The 18,162-nt window shown below is 41.6% G+C and overlaps 1 protein-coding gene across 2 annotated transcripts; it reads left to right on the plus strand.

Annotated features, from left to right (window-relative positions):
- Window positions 1–1,192: 1,192 nt before the first annotated feature.
- On the plus strand, window positions 1,193–18,096 carry inpp4aa (inositol polyphosphate-4-phosphatase type I Aa). 2 transcript variants are annotated; one of them, XM_051405074.1, is made up of 24 exons: window positions 1,193–1,317; window positions 5,341–5,622; window positions 5,721–5,765; window positions 7,540–7,658; window positions 7,760–7,876; window positions 8,001–8,080; window positions 8,172–8,289; window positions 8,797–8,887; window positions 8,993–9,140; window positions 10,013–10,143; window positions 10,478–10,582; window positions 10,701–10,809; window positions 10,907–10,924; window positions 11,044–11,230; window positions 12,134–12,415; window positions 12,503–12,650; window positions 13,141–13,173; window positions 13,500–13,672; window positions 13,837–13,960; window positions 14,741–15,008; window positions 15,130–15,227; window positions 15,311–15,423; window positions 15,516–15,670; window positions 15,775–18,096. In XM_051405074.1, exons 2-24 carry the CDS (start codon window positions 5,523–5,525, stop codon window positions 15,905–15,907), a joined length of 2,895 nt encoding a protein of 964 aa, XP_051261034.1. In that variant the 5' UTR covers window positions 1,193–1,317; window positions 5,341–5,522; the 3' UTR covers window positions 15,908–18,096. The 2 variants fall into 2 exon arrangements, with proteins under 2 accessions (XP_051261034.1, XP_051261035.1); XM_051405075.1 differs by lacking the exon at window positions 10,907–10,924.
- Window positions 18,097–18,162: the final 66 nt, after the last annotated feature.

An 18,162-nucleotide genomic window follows, 5' to 3' on the forward strand; every position in this document is an offset into this window, starting at 1 on the left:
TAACTATAAAACTAAACTATAACTTTGAGGTGGGTGTGAGCAGCAGGCAATGCAGCAAGTTTCATGTTCATGAATGTCCTGAATCTGGTTCACCATGGTTTGCCACTTGGCCTCCAACACAGCTGGATCTCCATGTGAGAGGAAGCATTTCACAGATGGTTAATGATGGCTGCCCTCAACAGAGAGCGGGTCTTCACACTCAACAGCATCCAAAGTCTTCTGATTTCAAAACAGAAACAATGTTGAAAAATACAATATAACTGTAAAAGGAGTCAACCTGAAGTGAATGACCAAAATCCAAATATACTCTTACTTCTACCAAAGTGCCAAACTTAAAAAAAAAAGTGTGTGGCTATAATTCTAATAATACTTATAATACTAATAAAATATACTTCTCGCTGCAAGTATTGTATACTTAGATTGTATGTGTAGGTTTATCTCACATCAGGAGCAGCTTTGGTCTGACTTAATCCAGTGAAGTCACTGACTTGTTACATCACAGTCAAACTTATTTGATAGTATGTTCAAATTCTGACTAAGCATTAGCTGTTTAGCTGTTTTTATTTTTATCATTCCAGATTTTTAATAAGAATTTGATTTTAAACTAAATGTTGATCTATCTCATAATTCTGACCTATTATCTTGTACTTCTGAAAAAAAAGCTTCAGTGTTGACACAGTATTTCCTAATTTTGACTTACATTTTTTTAAAGAATTTTTCACCTTCCATAATAATTTTGACATAGTCTATATCAAAATATTGGCTTAGTATCTCAAAAATATGATTTAGTCTCTCATAAGTTTGACAGAAATTACTGATGTGGGGCTCAATGACTTTTATTTTATAAAAAGTCCCTCCCAAGTTATATTAATATTTTCTTTGGACCTTCCCCTTGACTCAGAAAAAAAACTACACTTCCCTCCACCAATATCTCAAAATAATATATCTATGATAAACAACAAAATACTGAAAATACATTACAGTAACCTTTTGGTGGGAATGTGCGGCCATAGTATTCATCTGACAGAGATGCTGTTATTTTAGTCAATGTACACAATAAGGCGTTCTCCACCAACGTCCAATCGTCCACCCACCCACAACAAACAACATGTGAGCTTATTATCTTTGGTACAGTCGGTCTCTGCAGAGAGGGCCGGCAGCGCCCCCCAGTGGACAGAAGGTGGGGGTGCTTCCAGTGGGGCTATTACGTCTCGATGTGTCAGAGGGAGTCAGGGCGAGTCTTGACTGCAGACATCGTCGAGTATGCAACCAGGATGCGCATCAATATGAAAAGAAACCTTCGCATTTCTCTGAACGGTATGAGATATTTATGTTTTGTGTGTGTTTGCCTTTTGATGTGCGGTCATCTCGCGGTTTGTCGAGGGCGTTTGTTCACAATGATTGATGCTGCCGTGAGGAGATGAACAGCACCTCGCAGCAGGAGCAGAATAAGACATGTTTACAGCCACAGCAAGGTCTCAGATGTCGATGTAGCTCTTTTCTTTTTATACATGGCTTGTATTCTTTTATGTTTAGATTGTGCTGAACGGAGTGCACGTCCTGCAGCACCATGCAGCATCTTCACTGAATGAGCATCAGCAGATATCATGACGCAATATTTGTTATTGTCCGAGTGTCAGTGAACAAACATGTATCCACTCTGAAGTATATTAACAGTAATACTGGCCAGTGTTGCCAAAAATAGATTTCCTGCCTGTGTCTTGTTTTTTCCACCTACCGGCTGGTAAACAGACAGGACGACTCCCTGTTTCATGCAGGTTTATGGGAGGCCAGGAGGGTGTTGGTGTAGGATTAATGTTACATATCACTTTTTTTCCTTTTTTTTTTTACATTATATCCAAAACCGGATGTGTTGCTTATGAATCACCGTGTCAACAGGCCATTGAAGGCCTCCCAGATGCTCCTAACAGAGCAATAAGGATTAGATTTGATCTGTCAGTTTTCACTGTTTTCCTAACAGAGAGGGAAGTAAATGTCACTGAGGTCTGTGCCAACCTCTGTCTCTCATTTTCACATCTGTCCTTTTGTATCTGTGTGCGTGTTTCTGATGAAGATTTCTGAGAAATAAATTGAACAGGACTCCTGAACCTGCCCGCCTGCACAGTGTTGTTAAAGTAGTCCTCAGTGTTTCTCCTGTAGGATCCACAGTGTAACTGTGAATGTGATCCTGTAGCATCATTAACAAGAGTTCATTCATCATCATCATTGTCGTTGTCGTCATCAAAGGTTCCTTTCTCATGCTCAGTTTACTGCTGTCTTGGTAACAAGAGCTTCTTTATGCATGACGTTATTTCCTTTTCACGTTGGTTGGTGTGTGTGTGTGTGTGTGTGTGTGTGTGTGTGGATAAATGTTATCCTGGGAATAAACTAGTTTGCATATTCTCTTCCTCTCTGATCAATCAGATCAGAAAGCAATTAATGGCTCACTGTGGATGCAGTCCTCCATCCATGTGTCTGTAGCGGACATTTCTACATCAAGTTGACGATTGTAGATCGGACTCGAGGGAGGGCAGAACGGCACAGCTCAGCTCTGGACTGGAACAGGATCAATAGAGTGAAATTGAGAGGAGCATCAGGGTTATGGGGGGACACTGGAAAGGGAGGAGAAAGGACAGGGTTGATGACGAAGCAGAAGATGGGTGGCATGAGGCATTCAGGAGAGATTTAAAAGGATGAGGAGGAGGTGAGTTGAGAAAGAGGATGTCTGAGAGTGAGGCACTGCAGTGCAGCCGGTCCTGACAGCATCTGCAGGGGGGCCAGCTGTGAGCCGCCAGCCCGACTAACTGGGTCATTTTAGTTTCCAGACCGCCCCAGAGGACTTTCTACCACCTGAATCCTCTCTACTTCTACACACCACCTCAGTTGTGCCTACCCCATCTTTTATTCTTCTCCCCTTAAAGCTGGAAAACTAAAATGTCTCTCAGTGACCTGTTTTCCCTTATTGAGGTCAGAGGTCACATACAGAGCAGCTGTGGAGCTGGTCAGCATTCAGCACTTCATCAGTGTGGATGCTTGCTGTTATAAATCTTTAACAACCAGCCACACTGTGGCCAATCTGAAAGGACGCCCATATCTCCAATACTCTATAACTACAACTAACAGTTATCTGCCAGTAAGAGCTCAAACCTTCAGTCAGTTAATCGATTAGTTGATTTTCACACAAGAATAACAACCCGTTTTCTGGTTCCAGCTTCCTTCCTTTTCCGTCCACTGATACATCAGTTAATTGATTAATCATTTCAGCAACACTCAGGGCCGTTTTATCTCCCTTCAAGCATGTAGCTGATAACTGTCAGACAGATGCAATGATGATGATCCGTGGCTCCCCGTGGCTTTGCATTAGATCCACTGTGGGTTTCCTAAAGAGCTTCCCACAGTGCTCCAGGCAGTGGAGATTACAGCATGTTAAAAGACAGCTCCCACTGACACCGCCTAATGAGGCAGAGCAGCCACGCTGTAATTGTCATCTGTTTTGGTCTCACATGAAGATGCCAAAACAGAGATTAAACTGGCAGAGAGCATGCGTGTGTATGCAGATGAGTGTTTGTATGGGTATGTATGTTGAAGATGGTGATTTCATTTGTGTGCGGTTTGTGACGTCAAAACAGAGTCACATGTAAAAATAGACTCTGTTGCAGGAAATCCTTACACATGAATGCACAGAACAGTTGTTCTGCTCTTGTCAGTGTGGTATCAAATAAACAGAAAACACACATAAGACAAACACTCGCAGTACCTAATATCACCTCAGTCTACCAGGTCTGTTTGGGCTGATAAGGGGGAGAAATTTGTTCCACCTGATCACTCTGAGCAAAGGCGAGCGGATATTTGTGCAGCACACACACAAGTACTATTGAGGAACGGTAACTGAGTCTGACATATCACAGGAAGTGTAAACAGTTAGCTCGTAGGGCCATTTGAAGCCGCTTTCAGATCAGGTTAGTCATCAGACCTCTTACTGAGTCCCTTTCCTGTCCTCTTAACCTTTCACATTTTCTTTACGCACAATTTCTCTATTTCCTGTTCTTAGGTCTGTGGCTCATATTAGGGCTTACTTCTGCTTTGCAGGAGATAAATCAATGCACAGACAGCTTGATGGTCTTGTTGTTGATTCTCACTCTCACATCTGTGTTTCTTCTTATATTCTTTGTGTGTGCCACACTTGGCACAGTCTTTAGTTTCCTGTTCTCTCACTATTGCACGTCATTTTGGAAGGTGCAGCCCTTTACGCTGTGGCTTCTGCATTATCAGACTTATCGTAACAAAATGAGTATCAGATATAACAAATGAGTTTCGGTTTCACAGAGTTGCACCACAAGTGCTTACTGAGTGTTGCCAAAACCTCCTGTTAAATTTAAAGAACAGGGACGTCCTGGTGACCTTGTGGTTCAAGGCACAGACCATGTCACTGCAATGTCCTTGGTTCGAGTCCCACTAGGGGGCCTTTGTTGCAATTTATTCCCCATCTCATCATTCCCTTACAGCTCTCTACTGTCCACAATAATAAAGGCACTACAAACTGTTAAAGAACTGACTATAATACGATATACAGAGAAATTCATGCTGGATAATGAATCCTGGTGTTTTTCACAGGAGGAACAACAATATACGTTGTTTGTCTTTGTTTCATTTAGGGGCTGCTTGACGCGCTTTACTTTTGATTATTGACACTGTATAGACACAAGGGAACAGACACAGGAACAAGGAAAAATACTGAATTATTAGTCAAAATGGTGTGTATCTGTTATATCTAGAGTAGATAAAACTGAGACTATTAACTCATTATATATGTCATCTATGTTTGACATTAATCTTTATGAAAGAAGAACCCAGTTTACTAAAAAACACACACCAGGAAAGCACAAAAAGCATCAGGAGGTAGAAGGTGAAGATTCAGTCTGCTGCAGCTCTGTGTTTCATATCCTGCAGCTGTGTGTGAAAAGTCACACTTTTCCCCACAGAATTTATTTCCACTGCCTATATTAGCACATTATCAGAGGGAAAGAGAGCACTGACAGAACACAGCCTGTCATACACTGTTCATTTCATAAAGGAGCATCGACAGCCAACTTACATGAGTTATCTATTGCTTTAACCTTGTGTATTGAAGACTGTAATGTGCTAATGAGCATGAGTGCAGCCAGCAGCAACCGTCATTTGGATAATTACAAGACGTTTTCTAATTTTGTCAAATGTTTTTGTGCTCAGCCAGAATCTTGTTGAAAGGTATCAAAAGGCTGCAGATGTCCAGTTTGTCTCATCTACTTCTGTGGGGACAGCAGATGATCACTTTGTGGTTTTCTTCTCTCTCTCTTTCAGTTTTATCATTGAGAAACGTGTGACTGCTCAGATCAGCACACAAGGGAAACCAGCGTACACACACACATCTCAAAGAACTGTCGTGACACACGAGTGTTGGATTTTGAGTCTGCGTCGTCATCGTTCTGCTCTTCAGCCCTTCTTATTCTCAAATCCGTCCTCAACCCCGACGTGAACCCACCATGTCCGGGAAGGAGCGCAGCCCCCGCCATCGGCCATGGTCTGTCTACCGGGCCAACACGTTTGATCTCTCAGCTGAGATGATGGGGCTGGCTCTGTCAGGTAACTAAGTAACTGCTGCCATGGTAACCTATTTACTTCATTGATGATGAAATAGCAGGGCGTTATTAAAAAAAAAAGTCTTTCTCTCTGTCCTACAGGCAACAGTCAGGATCCAGACGAGCCTGTGCTGGAGTTCAGCGTGGGTAAGTTCAGGAAGAAGATACACTGCTGCACACTGCTGATGGGTCAGACTGTGTGTCTACTTTTACTAGAAATGGTTTAATTAGTAATGGTTATAATATTTAACTTTATTGGGACGTTTATTGACAGAACTCGTTTCATTTACGCCAATGACGCCTAATGACTCCAAGATAGTTGATCATTAACAAATCTCATGACCAGACCACAACCAACAACCAACAGACCGCAGTAACCACACACAGGCAAGTGCTGTACTCAAAGCCTGATATAGCTTATCGCCCTCCATTGTTGCTCCATTGCTCTCCAAAAACTATTAAAAACACATTAGCAAGCTATGTTGGTTCACTGGCTGACATCTTCCTTCATTATGATGAACATGGATACTGTAGTTTATTTTTAGGCAATCACTCATACACTGTGCTGCTCAGTAGTAAAAGCTCAGTAGTGCACTAAATATGTGTATCTCCACAGATACAATGGTCTCCAACAAATACACTTTTTACTTCTGTTTGTGAACTGTTTAATACAACTACAGTGCCAAGCTGTTATAGCAAAATACTGGGCTTTTTTGAAAAATGAAACTATATATTTGTGATCTGTTTTTAAATATTTATGTCTTAAGTAGGAACTTATGGGCTGCTGCCACAGATAAGTAGGGAAACTCTAAAGTACTAAGGGATTAACTGACACATTGTTGGTTTTGGTCTTGTTCTGTAATATGAAAGTGGTCGATGATAGTTTTACAGCCCGCCTTGAGGGAAGGACAAAGAGAAGAGGACAACACATGACCTTTTAACTGCAGATTTAATACAAGTTGAACAACGACAATATAAAGTATGTACATTAATAACATTGGTAGTGTTTAGCATGTAATGAACAAAGAAAATGAACACAGAAATAACAAACAAACCAAATGCCTAGGGATAGAGAGAGAGAGAGAAACTGAGCGTATATATCTGAGGAGCAGCAGGTGTTATTCAGTGATGCACTCACTGTTTCCCTTCTAAAAGAGACAGACAGCCCAAACAGGAAGTCAGGAGGGCTGTACTGTCAGGAGGGACATAGTCAATCTGCAGTTCCCCTCTGCTTTTTGGCATAATTTAGCTTATTGTTTTGATTTTACTGTTTTAGTTCACTGTTGTCTTTTAAAGACACAGCATGATATTTTCAGTGAAAAGCTCTTATGAACCCACTGTTTGCTACCTGCCCAGCACAAAAACAGACAAAGTTAGCAGTTATCTGGTGAACAAAGTAAATTAGCAGTTTAAGTGATGGATTTTCCCTCAAGACTTTGTAGAGACCTAAAATAAGAGTTCTAAACAGCTAAAAGGAGAGTGAATATTGGAGTGGTGGCCGGAAACACAAATTCAAATGAACGCTAATGTTACTCCATGTCTGTAAATAGGCAACTCAATGCTGATATGTTCACCATATTAATTTTATACAGTGATAATATGTCACTATTATGTTTATAGCTTGTTCAGTTGCCCCCCAGTTGTCCAAAAATAATAATCTGATGCTGCTTTAAAGGATGAAGGCTGATGTTTTCTGTCAGGGATTAGCTCAAGAGGCAACTACATGATTTGTGTCGAACGACTTGTTTAATTTTTATCCCTTGTTCAACCTGAAAGCATTACTGTAAACTACTGCTGCTCGTCAAGTACTAACAACTCAAAAATACTGTATTACATTCCTCCCACGGCCAAGGATTAGTGACCATCCCACCATGAAATCCCACAGTTTGTAATCTCTTCCTGTATTTATATGTTGCTGCAGCCTGCAGTGAGCTGGTCACTCCCTCTCTGGACCGCAAGCCAACCAGCTTCGTCGCCATCAGCTGCACCACTCCGCCCCAGGCCTTCTGGACCAAGCACGCTCAAACTGAAATCATAGAGGTACACCACTGCTCGCTTGCCCTTGCTTCCTGCCCTCTGTTGGAGATGTCAAAATGATCTCACTTCTCTCTGTGTGTCTCTCTGTCTCTCTCTGTCTTCAGGGCACCAGTAACCCAATCTTCCTGAGCAGTGTAGCATTCTTTCAGGACTCTCTGATCACTCAGCAGACTCAGGTCAAGCTCTCTGTCTACGATGTAAAGGACCGCTCGCAGGGCACTGTAAGCCCCAGCTCCACTGTCTTCAAATTTCCTGTTTGGACGTGAATAAAGTTTTTTATTTATTTTAGACTTATCTGGTGGAAATCTTCTAAATCTTCTGGTTCTGTGTACTTTTATGTGACAGATGTACATGCTTGGTTCGTCCATGTTTTCTGTGAAAGAGCTGCTGCAGGACAAACACCACAGACTGCACCTGACTCTCAGGTAACAAGCATGCTCTCTCAGTGACAAAATGCTTGCTGGATTTGGGTTCAGGGGGTTTGGGTTAACTTACTTGTGGGTCACTGTGGGTCAGGTCAGCGGAGAATGAGCGTGTGGGGAACATCACCGTCATCGCCTGGCAGATAGAGGAAAAGCGCGAGCAGAGAGCTCCCGTTGCAAGACTTCAGAGAGGAGACACTGTTAATGGAAGGGTGAGTGACCAGGGAGTCGGGACAGAACTACTTGTGTTTTTCTCATAAAAGTATTAGAACTGAAATGATTAGTCGATTAATCGATTATTAGAGTGACAGAATGACATTGTGACATTTTTTGATAATAAATTCATTGCACAATACTAAACTTTGCTTAGTTCCGGCTTCTTAGTTGTGAAGATTTTCTGCTTTTTGTCATCTTATGTCATTAAAAGATACATGTCTTTATGTTTTGACTGAGAAAACAAGGTATTTGATGATTGTGATGGGCTGTTTTCTGACCTTTTTAGGCCAAACAATTAATGAACAAATATATATTTATATAAATATATAAGTAGCAGCCCTAGAGAATAGATTTTACTTCATAGTAACATTTGCCTGACTAAGTATCTCTGCCCCATTTCTGGTTGCATCGTTACAGATCAATTAATTAGGAAGTTAGACACATAACACTAGGCATACGCTATTGTGATTCTTTGGCCGTTTTTTGTATGCTGTGTATCTCAGATGGTTCTCCCTGTTGATGAGAGCCTGACTGAATCCATGGGCATTAAATCCAGATCTTCATCTCTGTGTAAAGACCCACTGCTAAAGGCTGGTGAGTGTGTCCATATGAGCTAAATATCAACCTCCTGTGTGACGGGTGTGAGAGTTTAGTAACAGGTGACTCACGGCTGTGATACTATGTTTTGGTCTGCTTTAGTGTTTGGGGGCGTCATGTCGCGAACATACCGGTTCCCCACCACAGACGGCAACCACCTTCGGACCCTGGAGCAGATGGCGGAGAGTGCGCTGTCTCTGCACATCCCTCGACAGTTTGTCAAACTGCTGTTGGAGGAAGATGCTGTCAGGTAATGTCTAAAATGTGTGTTTATATTATTGAACATCTGGCTATAGGAGCAGCAGGGTGTTGTAGTTCAGTGGTATTCAACCTTTTTGACCTATTAAAGGCTACTCTTTGTCAAGGCTGTGGTACGTCAGTGCAGTCTTGGCCTCGAGTCGGATCTGGAGACAATTCCCAACTTGTCTCTGTGTCTTGTTCTGGGTCTTTTTTTCCATTTTATTGCTACTGTTGTTTACAAGTGAATGTGTGGAAATATGTGATACTTTCTATTCTAATTACATTTTGGACTCAACCCACATTTGAAGCTCTGCATTCTGTCACAGGTTGAGAATAAGTTGCAGGCAGCTTAACCAAAGACTGATGCCCCCCTCATCATTTTAAGCTGCCTGAAGAGATTTAACTATCTAGTGTTTTACAATAAAAAGAAATAATGAAGTGAAAGAAATTGTATTAATCTTGCAGGCTGTTAGTTGTACATTGTAACCTCATTAGCATCCATTGTGTGTCAGTGTATGTGTCGATAGCTTTTTTGTCTCCTTTGTAGCCAGTAAACTGAAATTTGTGTGCGCTTTGTGTGTGTATATTCTATATGTACTCTATTACTGTATCGCCATCATATAGTCAAAAAAACATTATTATCACGACTCCCACTGTTGCCATTATTACTACTGGTTGCTTGTAATGTGGGTGATTTGGATCCGCTCAGCTGTTCTGTTTATTGCATAGACCTTAATTGAAAAAGCTGCACTAACTGCTGTGAAGCTGTGAGGTCCTCAGTGCATCAGCTGGATGTCCTGATAACAAACCGTGTGTGTGTGTGTGTGTGTGTGTGTGTGTGTGTGTGTGTGTGTGTGTGTGTGTGTGTGTGTGGATTCACAGGGTGTGTGAGCTGGAAGAACTGGGCGAGCTGTCTCCATGTTGGGAGAACCTGAGGAGGCAGATCATCACTCAGTATCAGACCATCATCCTCACCTACCAGGAGACCATAAGTGACCTGCATGAATACAAAGGTTTGGACCACACACTAGATAGATATCATTTTAAAGGGCCTTTACACTAATTATAGCTTATATACTTATATACTAAGTTAGTCACAGGGAGTACTACACAGCCTGTGAAGACATTTCTGTGAGTTTGGGGGAGCTTTGTCAAGTCCTATGCAGGCATTTACCAGAAAGTAAGGGTCTAATGAAAAGATGCTTTTAAGTTTAATTATGGGAAGTGCAGGATCCAGTGTTTTTAGGGTTGGATATCTCTGGATACCTCTGCTGCATCGGTTTTGATCTCCCGCACTGTTTCAACAATTTTATGTTTTACCTTTCCCCCTTTTCTCCTCCCTCCCAGGTCCATCATTTAAGTCAAGTACCTTGAAAGCTGAGAGGAAGTTGGAGTTTATTCCTACTAACCTGCACATCCAGAGGATGAGAGTACAGGGAGAGTCTGGCTATGGTAAGAATTTGTGCACATACGGTATGTTTGCATGTACTGGATGTCTGTGTGAGTCCAAGGCTTTAATAATGTTGTTCATTCAGTATCTTCATCCTCTTTGTTACTGTTCTCCGATTAGACCGGACATATGATGTCGTGACTATTGGTGCTCCTGCTGCACACCATCAAGGCTTTAAAGGCTGCGGCCTCCGAAAACTGCTGCAAAAGCTTGAAGAAGCCAGGAAACAGTGAGTAGAGCAAAGCAGAAAATGCAGGGTTCTTGTGACATTAGTGTCATGTTGGTGATTTTAATGCATCTTTTTTTGTACTTCTTTACTCTATCAGCACTTATGGGGAGGAAAGGTGAGATTACATGTGGTGTATTGCAGGTTTCTTGTGTGTGTTTTTTGTCATTTTTGCCTTACTTGTTCCAAAATGTATCTTCTCTTTTATGTCTTTGTCTTTCACACACACACCTGAAGCTCTGCTGGCTCTGGCTCCAAAGGAATGGCGTACCAGCCTCAGGATGTTGTGAAAGCGAAGGAGCTGATTGCTCAGATTAACACTCTGAAGACACAAGTGTGTTACTACACTGAACGTCTGTCTCGAGCCGCCAAAGACCGCTCAGCCAACGCTCTGGAGAGAACCCTGGCCATCCTAACAGAGAAGGTAAGAGCTCAAGTGCTGTGTTATAGTTTCTTCCCTGTTGAATCTCACTCAATTTCACCTTCTCTCTCCTTCCCGCTTTCACTAAATCCTCAACCTCTTGACTTTTATCTCAACTCTTATTGCCTGGATAGAAATGACCACGTCTTACAAGCTTAAAATGTCTTTTTTAATGTCTTCTGTCATTTCAATTGTGACATTCGAGTACAGCAAGAAAAGGACTAATAGAATACTATACAACATACTGTATAAAACAACATTATGTTCTTATTAGACTCACTGACAACATCGTTAGTTACAGTTACAGAGAAACTGACACACCAAAATACATTTCTTTAAAGGTCCAGTGGAATATAATATCCATAGGTATGTGTGTATAATCACTTGAATATAAGAATTGAATGAGCTGTTATTATCTACAGATGCTGCAGGTCGCTATGTTGAACCACCATGTTGAACCACCATGTTTCTACAGTAGCCCAGAATGGACAAACCAAACACTGGCTCTAGATAGGGACTTTAGCATTTTTCGCGAGTTTCATGGCCACCATAGTTTCTCACTTATTTTTTGAAATAAATTCAAATTTAATTTAAATGGCTTTTTGGTCCCACTGATTATTTTTAATTGTTGTTGTTGCTGACACCTTTGTTGAGCAGTGAGATATACAGTTACATTGTACACAAGTTTAAACCTAATAGACCATAAGAAATAGACACAATAACATGGTCAGTTGTTTTATGCTTTTAAAAAAAGACATTATGCCAAACTAACACAAGTCTCTGCTCCCTCATTTTTAATCTCATAAACTTTAAAGAGCATTTTTTGCCCCAAGTCCGTGATAATTTCATGCTCACAGTATAACCACATTTTTCCACTCTCTCCGGCCTCTCTCCGTCCTCCGGCAGACTCGGCAGTTGGTGACTGTGTGCGACTCCAAGTTGCTGTCCTCAGCCATCCTCGCTCTGGCAGCTGCCCGCCCAGAGTTCACTCAGCAAGGCAGCCCATCCCCATCCTCCTCCTCTCTCTCCCCCTCCTCTTGTTCCCCATCACGCTCCCCCTCCCGCCACCCGACCTCCCCATCTCGTGCTGCCACCTCGCCTTCTCGCCATGCAACTCCTCCGGAGGGCAGCGAAGGGAGTAAAAACAAGCGCACCTCCTTTCAGGCAGATCTGCACGAGGATGAGTGGGTAAGAGAAGAGTGCATTAATGAATTGAATGTGTGTTTATGTGGTTTTTATGGTAACTCCATTTATAATGTGTGTGTCTGTGTGCAGGAGAAGGTTTGGCTAAATGTTGATAAGAGCCTGGAGTGTGTGATCCAGAGGGTGGACAGGCTGCTGCAGAAAGACAAACTCCAGAGCGACAGTAGCTCTGAGGATGTATTCCTGCTTGCCACTGAGGAGCCGAGTAATGCTAAGAAAGGTATACACACACACACACACACACACACACACACACACAGAAGAAGCTTTTTGTCTGCGTGGTCTGTAAAAGAGGCACAATCATGCACCAATGTATTGATTGATCTCATTGCTGAGTACAAAGATCAGAAGGGTAATACGAATGTGTCACTCTCATGAGGTATTCATAGTAACCAAGAAGCTTTCTAGATACATCCTGAACATAAAGACACGGATTTACCTCCATCATCTTCACTGCAGCCATCATGTCATCCTCTATTATCATCACCATCCTCGCATCAAAATCATCAACCATCATCATCATCATTCTCTCGCCAGACTCCTGCATGCCTTTCACATCCTATTGATCACATCTGTAGGTTTATTCTTGTTCATCATGTTACCTGCCTCAGTGTTGCTGGATGTTTACAATCTGAAGTATAATGTTGAGTTACAAGCAGAAGTTGAATTAAGTCCTAATCTAAACATCCTTTACTTTCTCTCACTCGTAGATAGCAGCCCAGAGGTAGACAAGACGTCCCCAGGTGAGAACAATGTTTCCTTAACAAATGATTCCATGTGCGAAGATACATGTATTCCTGCCATTTGATTATTGTTTGAAATGTTAAAATACAGCATTGTTTTTTGTATTAGTCACATGTAAAACATTTTTCAGAATAGGACCAACTGTACTAAAATATTGCGAAAGGAATTGTAAACCTTTTTTTGTAAAAAATCTTTCAACCAAAACTCTTTCAAACCAGAATTTGAATCTTTTTTTAATTCAAGGATATCTGCAAAATATCATTACCATAAATGTGAGATTATACCCTGTGTGTGTGTATTATGTGTTTAACCTGTGTGACTGCAGGTGAGTGGAGCGACGCTCTGTACCCTCTCCTCACCACGCTGACTGACTGTGCGTCTCTAATGAGCGACAAAGCCAAGAAGGCCATGGTGTTTCTGCTGATGCAGGACAGCGCCCCCACCATCGCCATGAGCCTCACCCTGCAGTACCGCCGCGACGTTGTCTTCTGCCAGACGGTCCGTCAACTTCTACCTCCCCCTTCTAGCTATTCTGTCTTATTATGTGGTTTAGAATAATAACATGTCATTATACTGGGTGCGTAACATGATTGATAAGATAGATAAGATATGATGATTAAAAACGGTCATCGCTGTACTGATATGAGCTGTGCTGCTTACAGCTGACGGCGCTGATCTGCGGCTTCGTTATAAAGCTGAGGAACTCTCTCTGTGACTCAGGCTTCCTCAGGCAGCTACACACCATCGGCTTACTGGTGCAGTATGAGGGCCTGCTCAGCACCTACGGTAACCTGTGTGTCAGAGTGTTTGTGTGCGTGTGTGCTTTTTTAGACATTTATCATCACACAGAAAATAGAAAGCCTAAGCCTAAATTTAGACGGTCTGGTTTATCCTAAATCCTGTCAGGGAACATCTTGCACAATTTCAAGTAATGACCACTTAAACTTGATAATTTAAATAAACCATGTTGCTGGTGCGCCGTCCATATGAAAAGACTATCACTGAATGAAACTGAATCAAAATGAGCTGGATTGCAGAGAGTAAATATTAACATGTACAGTCTAAATCTGATTTAAATTGCATTACCCATTTGGAAGTTAAGGCATTGTATTTCAAATAGGCCATACTTGCCAATAGATTTAGCAACAATTATTGGGAAATGGTATAGCATAATCAAAAACAAATGGGGCTCATGGAAATATTTTATTCACCAGATTTGTTTAAGATTGAGAGGACATTGCAATGGCCCAAAGATTTTTTTATGCCTACACAGATCAGGAGTTCAAGGTACTTTTTAATTGTCAATGATTTGGTGCTATTGGTGCTGCCTTAAAATCTTCCTTAGCCCTGTTCAGCATCTTTGAGATATCCCACCAGTTCAAACAAGCAAACATAAAGGAACAAAACTGTATCATCTGTAGTTTATGTAATGCTGTCAGTGTTGTTTGTGTTACTTTTAGAGGATATTGTTAAACATTTGGGTTGTGAAAACTGACCTGTTATCTCAAATATCTGGATGAATTATTATTGCCACGAACCTCTGTGATGACTCCTTGTTTCTTGAAGGTGAGGAGTTGGCCATGCTGGAGGACATGAGTGTTGGAGTGATGGACCTGAGAAATGTTACCTTTAAAGTTACCCAGGCAACTTCAGGTTTCGCCCCGGACATGCTGCCGGTGATCACAGGAAACAGGAACGGCTTCAACGTCAGGGTTCCTATGCCCGGGGTGATGTTCGATACGTTGCCACGAGAGATCCAGAACGGGATGCTGCTGCGTGTGCAGCCCGTCCTGTTCAACGTGGGGATCAACGAACAGCAGACGCTGGCTGAGAAGTGAGTCGCTGAGATAAGATAAGACAGGGAAGGTTGAGGGCAATTTTTAGATCTAATTATTATAGAATTATTAACAGGACAAGGGAAGATTTTAACTCAAATATCTGACGTGTGTGTCCAGGTTTGGAGACACGTCACTACAAGAGGTGATCAACATGGAGAGCATGACACGCCTCAGTTCATACTACGACCAGTTTAAAGAAGTCCTGCCAGAAGACTGTGAGTTTATATACTTTAATCAGAAGGGAAAATGCGTGTCTTCATATTTAACTCACCTCATCGTTCCTCTGCTCTCTCCTCAGGCCTGCCTCGCTCGCGCAGTACCACCAGTCTGCCCGAGCTGCTTAAACTGCTGAGCCAGAATGTGAATGCCAAGAAAAGCAAGAACGTGGAGATTTTGTGGCAAGCAGCTGAGGTAGACTCGCTCCCTGTGTCTTCTCTGTGCAGCCCCCCCAAATTTAAAAACCCCGTCTTTCTCTTCTAATGTCTTTCTCTGAACCCCTAAAGGCATGTCGCCGCCTGAACGGAGTGCGTTTCACCAGCTGTAAGAGCGCCAAGGACCGCACAGCCATGTCTCTGACCCTGGAGCAGTGTCAGATCCTGCAGCAGGAGCACGCCCTCGCCCCACAGGTCTTCTACCAGGCCTTGGACTGTATGCGCAGGTCAGCTAATGATGAAAGTCATAAATCTCACAGATGTTTATTACCCCTGCATCAGAAGCATATTGAATGAAAATGAATAATTTATAGCTTCTGTTTCTCCACAGTGAGGGCTGCAGGAGAGAGAACACCATGAAGAATGTGGGATGTCGTAAATACGCCTTTAACTCTCTCCAGCTCAAGGCCTTCCCCAAACAGTATCGCCCTCCAGAGGGGACATATGGGAAGGTTGAGACCTAAGCGGACTCCTCTTACTGGAGGAAACCAAAAGACTGAAGGGGATAATGATGATAGCACCACACAAAGAAAAATACCAACACAAACTGGAACAACAGCCCTTTGTTTTGTGCTTAGTCACTGTTAAGATGATAAATGTCCAAGTGCCAGTGCTACTCTAGTTTGTTTTATAGAAGTTCCCCCTCTCCTTTAGCGTTACTAGAATCCCACACTTTTCACGGCCACGTCACAGCCAAAAACATTAAAGATATTGCTTTCTGTCTTACATCGTAGCCAGGGCCCAGAAAACACTGTTGTACCAGTTGTAGCATCAGGAAGTGTACAACTGAGTTATTTAACTTGTGTCCCTAGAAATAAGATGTGTGCAAAAGTCTCTAGAAAGATGATGTGGGACACATATTTATCGTTGTCATTTTGTGCTTTTATTTTATCAGTTCATCCGTTAAAAGTTAAGGCTGTCAACGTTTACTGTTTACTGTCAACAAATTCCTTACAAAGACCAAAAACAACAACAAATGAATCCTACTAACAAGTATTGTCTGTGTAGCCAAAACCTTTTGTGTCGTATTCTGATCATAAAGCTAGAAACACATCAGTGAGCCACACTGTTGCACTGGCTGACATGTTCCTTCATTACGGTGAACATAGGCCCTTTTGTTTTGTTTGTTTGTTTGTTTATTTGGAGTCAAGTCAACGTACACTGCCCTGCAACAGTAAAACTCACTATTAATCAGCCCCTGAAAATAGTCCCCAAGAAAACGCACTATTTACCCCTGTTTAAGTTATAGTTGTCATAAACTACAGCTGTTTTAGGAGCCCTTTAAAAAAAATATATTTAAAATATTTTAAAGATATGTGTTCAGGAGGAACAAATGTGCTTGGGGCTGACAGGGTAGGAAAATCTGAAAATGTTGAGAAACAGGCTAACACGTGTTTTTCGGTCTTTTCTTGGGATTTGTTGACAATAAGAAAAACTAATAATAATGCAACCTTATCCTTTAAGGCTACACTAGGCAAAATATTACTTACTGATTTTTTTGTCGAGTCTGGTCAGTTTTCCTAAAAGAGATCACAAATTTAACCTAATGGTAACAGCAGCAAGTGTTTGATTGTGCTGTTGGAGATTACATAATGTGAAAAGATTTCCTAAAAAATGTTCCTTGAAAATATGTTTTTAAGAATATTACTGTATATGTCGCTGCCATTTGGAGCCGCCTACATGTGAAGTTGCCTGGTGTAGCTCTGATTAGACGATCAGGTTTGTCAAAGTCTTTGGCTGTTAACATATTTCTCTGGACCTAAACTGCACTGCAGAATAACAGCTGTTAAAGTCAAAGCACTTACTTTGTTTATTTCTGTGCTTTGAGCCTGTTGTCTTGTTCCCTCCCACTGTCTCTCCTTCTTCAATCACATCAATATACAACAACATCTCACTCTCTACAACAAGCACAGGTCTTTAAAAAGTACATATCTGGCATTTGTATTACAGTGATGTCTCATCTAATGTGATTTCTGTTGTTCTTCAGTGGTTCACAAACCGTGGACTTCAGAAGTGATGCATCACATTATTCTATAACTCCAACACATGTACAGATGTTTAAGACATTTCTGCAGGTTATATGCAGCACTATAGTGGTTCGATCTAACCCTTCAGACGTGGGTTTTTATTTATGAAAAGCGTGTGTTCTCAGTTTTACAGCACTCAGTTGAATTATGCAGAACTTTGTGATCAAAATTGCATTAAAACTTGATTCATTTAACCTGCATGAAGAAAACCCCACTGCTTTACACTGTTGCAATTATATATTGATGCAATTGAGAGTAACCATGAGCACTTGACAGATGTTTTCTAGCCAGAAGTGAAATAATGCATATTGCATTATTCTGCTGACCATCAACAACACCTCTTCTGTTGTCAGTTTACCAGCTCCAATGTACCTTATTGTACAAAACTTACAGAGACAGTGGATTTTATTTTGAAAATGTTATTTTGCTTACAGGTATTTATGTTGATATGGCTGTTGTTGCCAAATGCTGTTATAGTTTTATCCATTGTTATTGAGTAAGTTATGACCTCGTTCTGATCAGTTGTACATGCACACAGGTTGGACAGGGGAGTTTTGGAGATGCCTGCACCCCCACAGAGGTATGACATGGACCTGGATAATGAATAAAGGCTGGTCAATGCCAAATGAGTGTGGATGAGTACATTACATGAGGCATCGTGGTTTGTCTAAATGTTTGTCTAATCAGAGAGC

This window comes from Dicentrarchus labrax, unplaced genomic scaffold (assembly GCF_905237075.1).
Source record: "Dicentrarchus labrax unplaced genomic scaffold, dlabrax2021, whole genome shotgun sequence".
Lineage (NCBI taxonomy): Eukaryota > Metazoa > Chordata > Actinopteri > Moronidae > Dicentrarchus > Dicentrarchus labrax.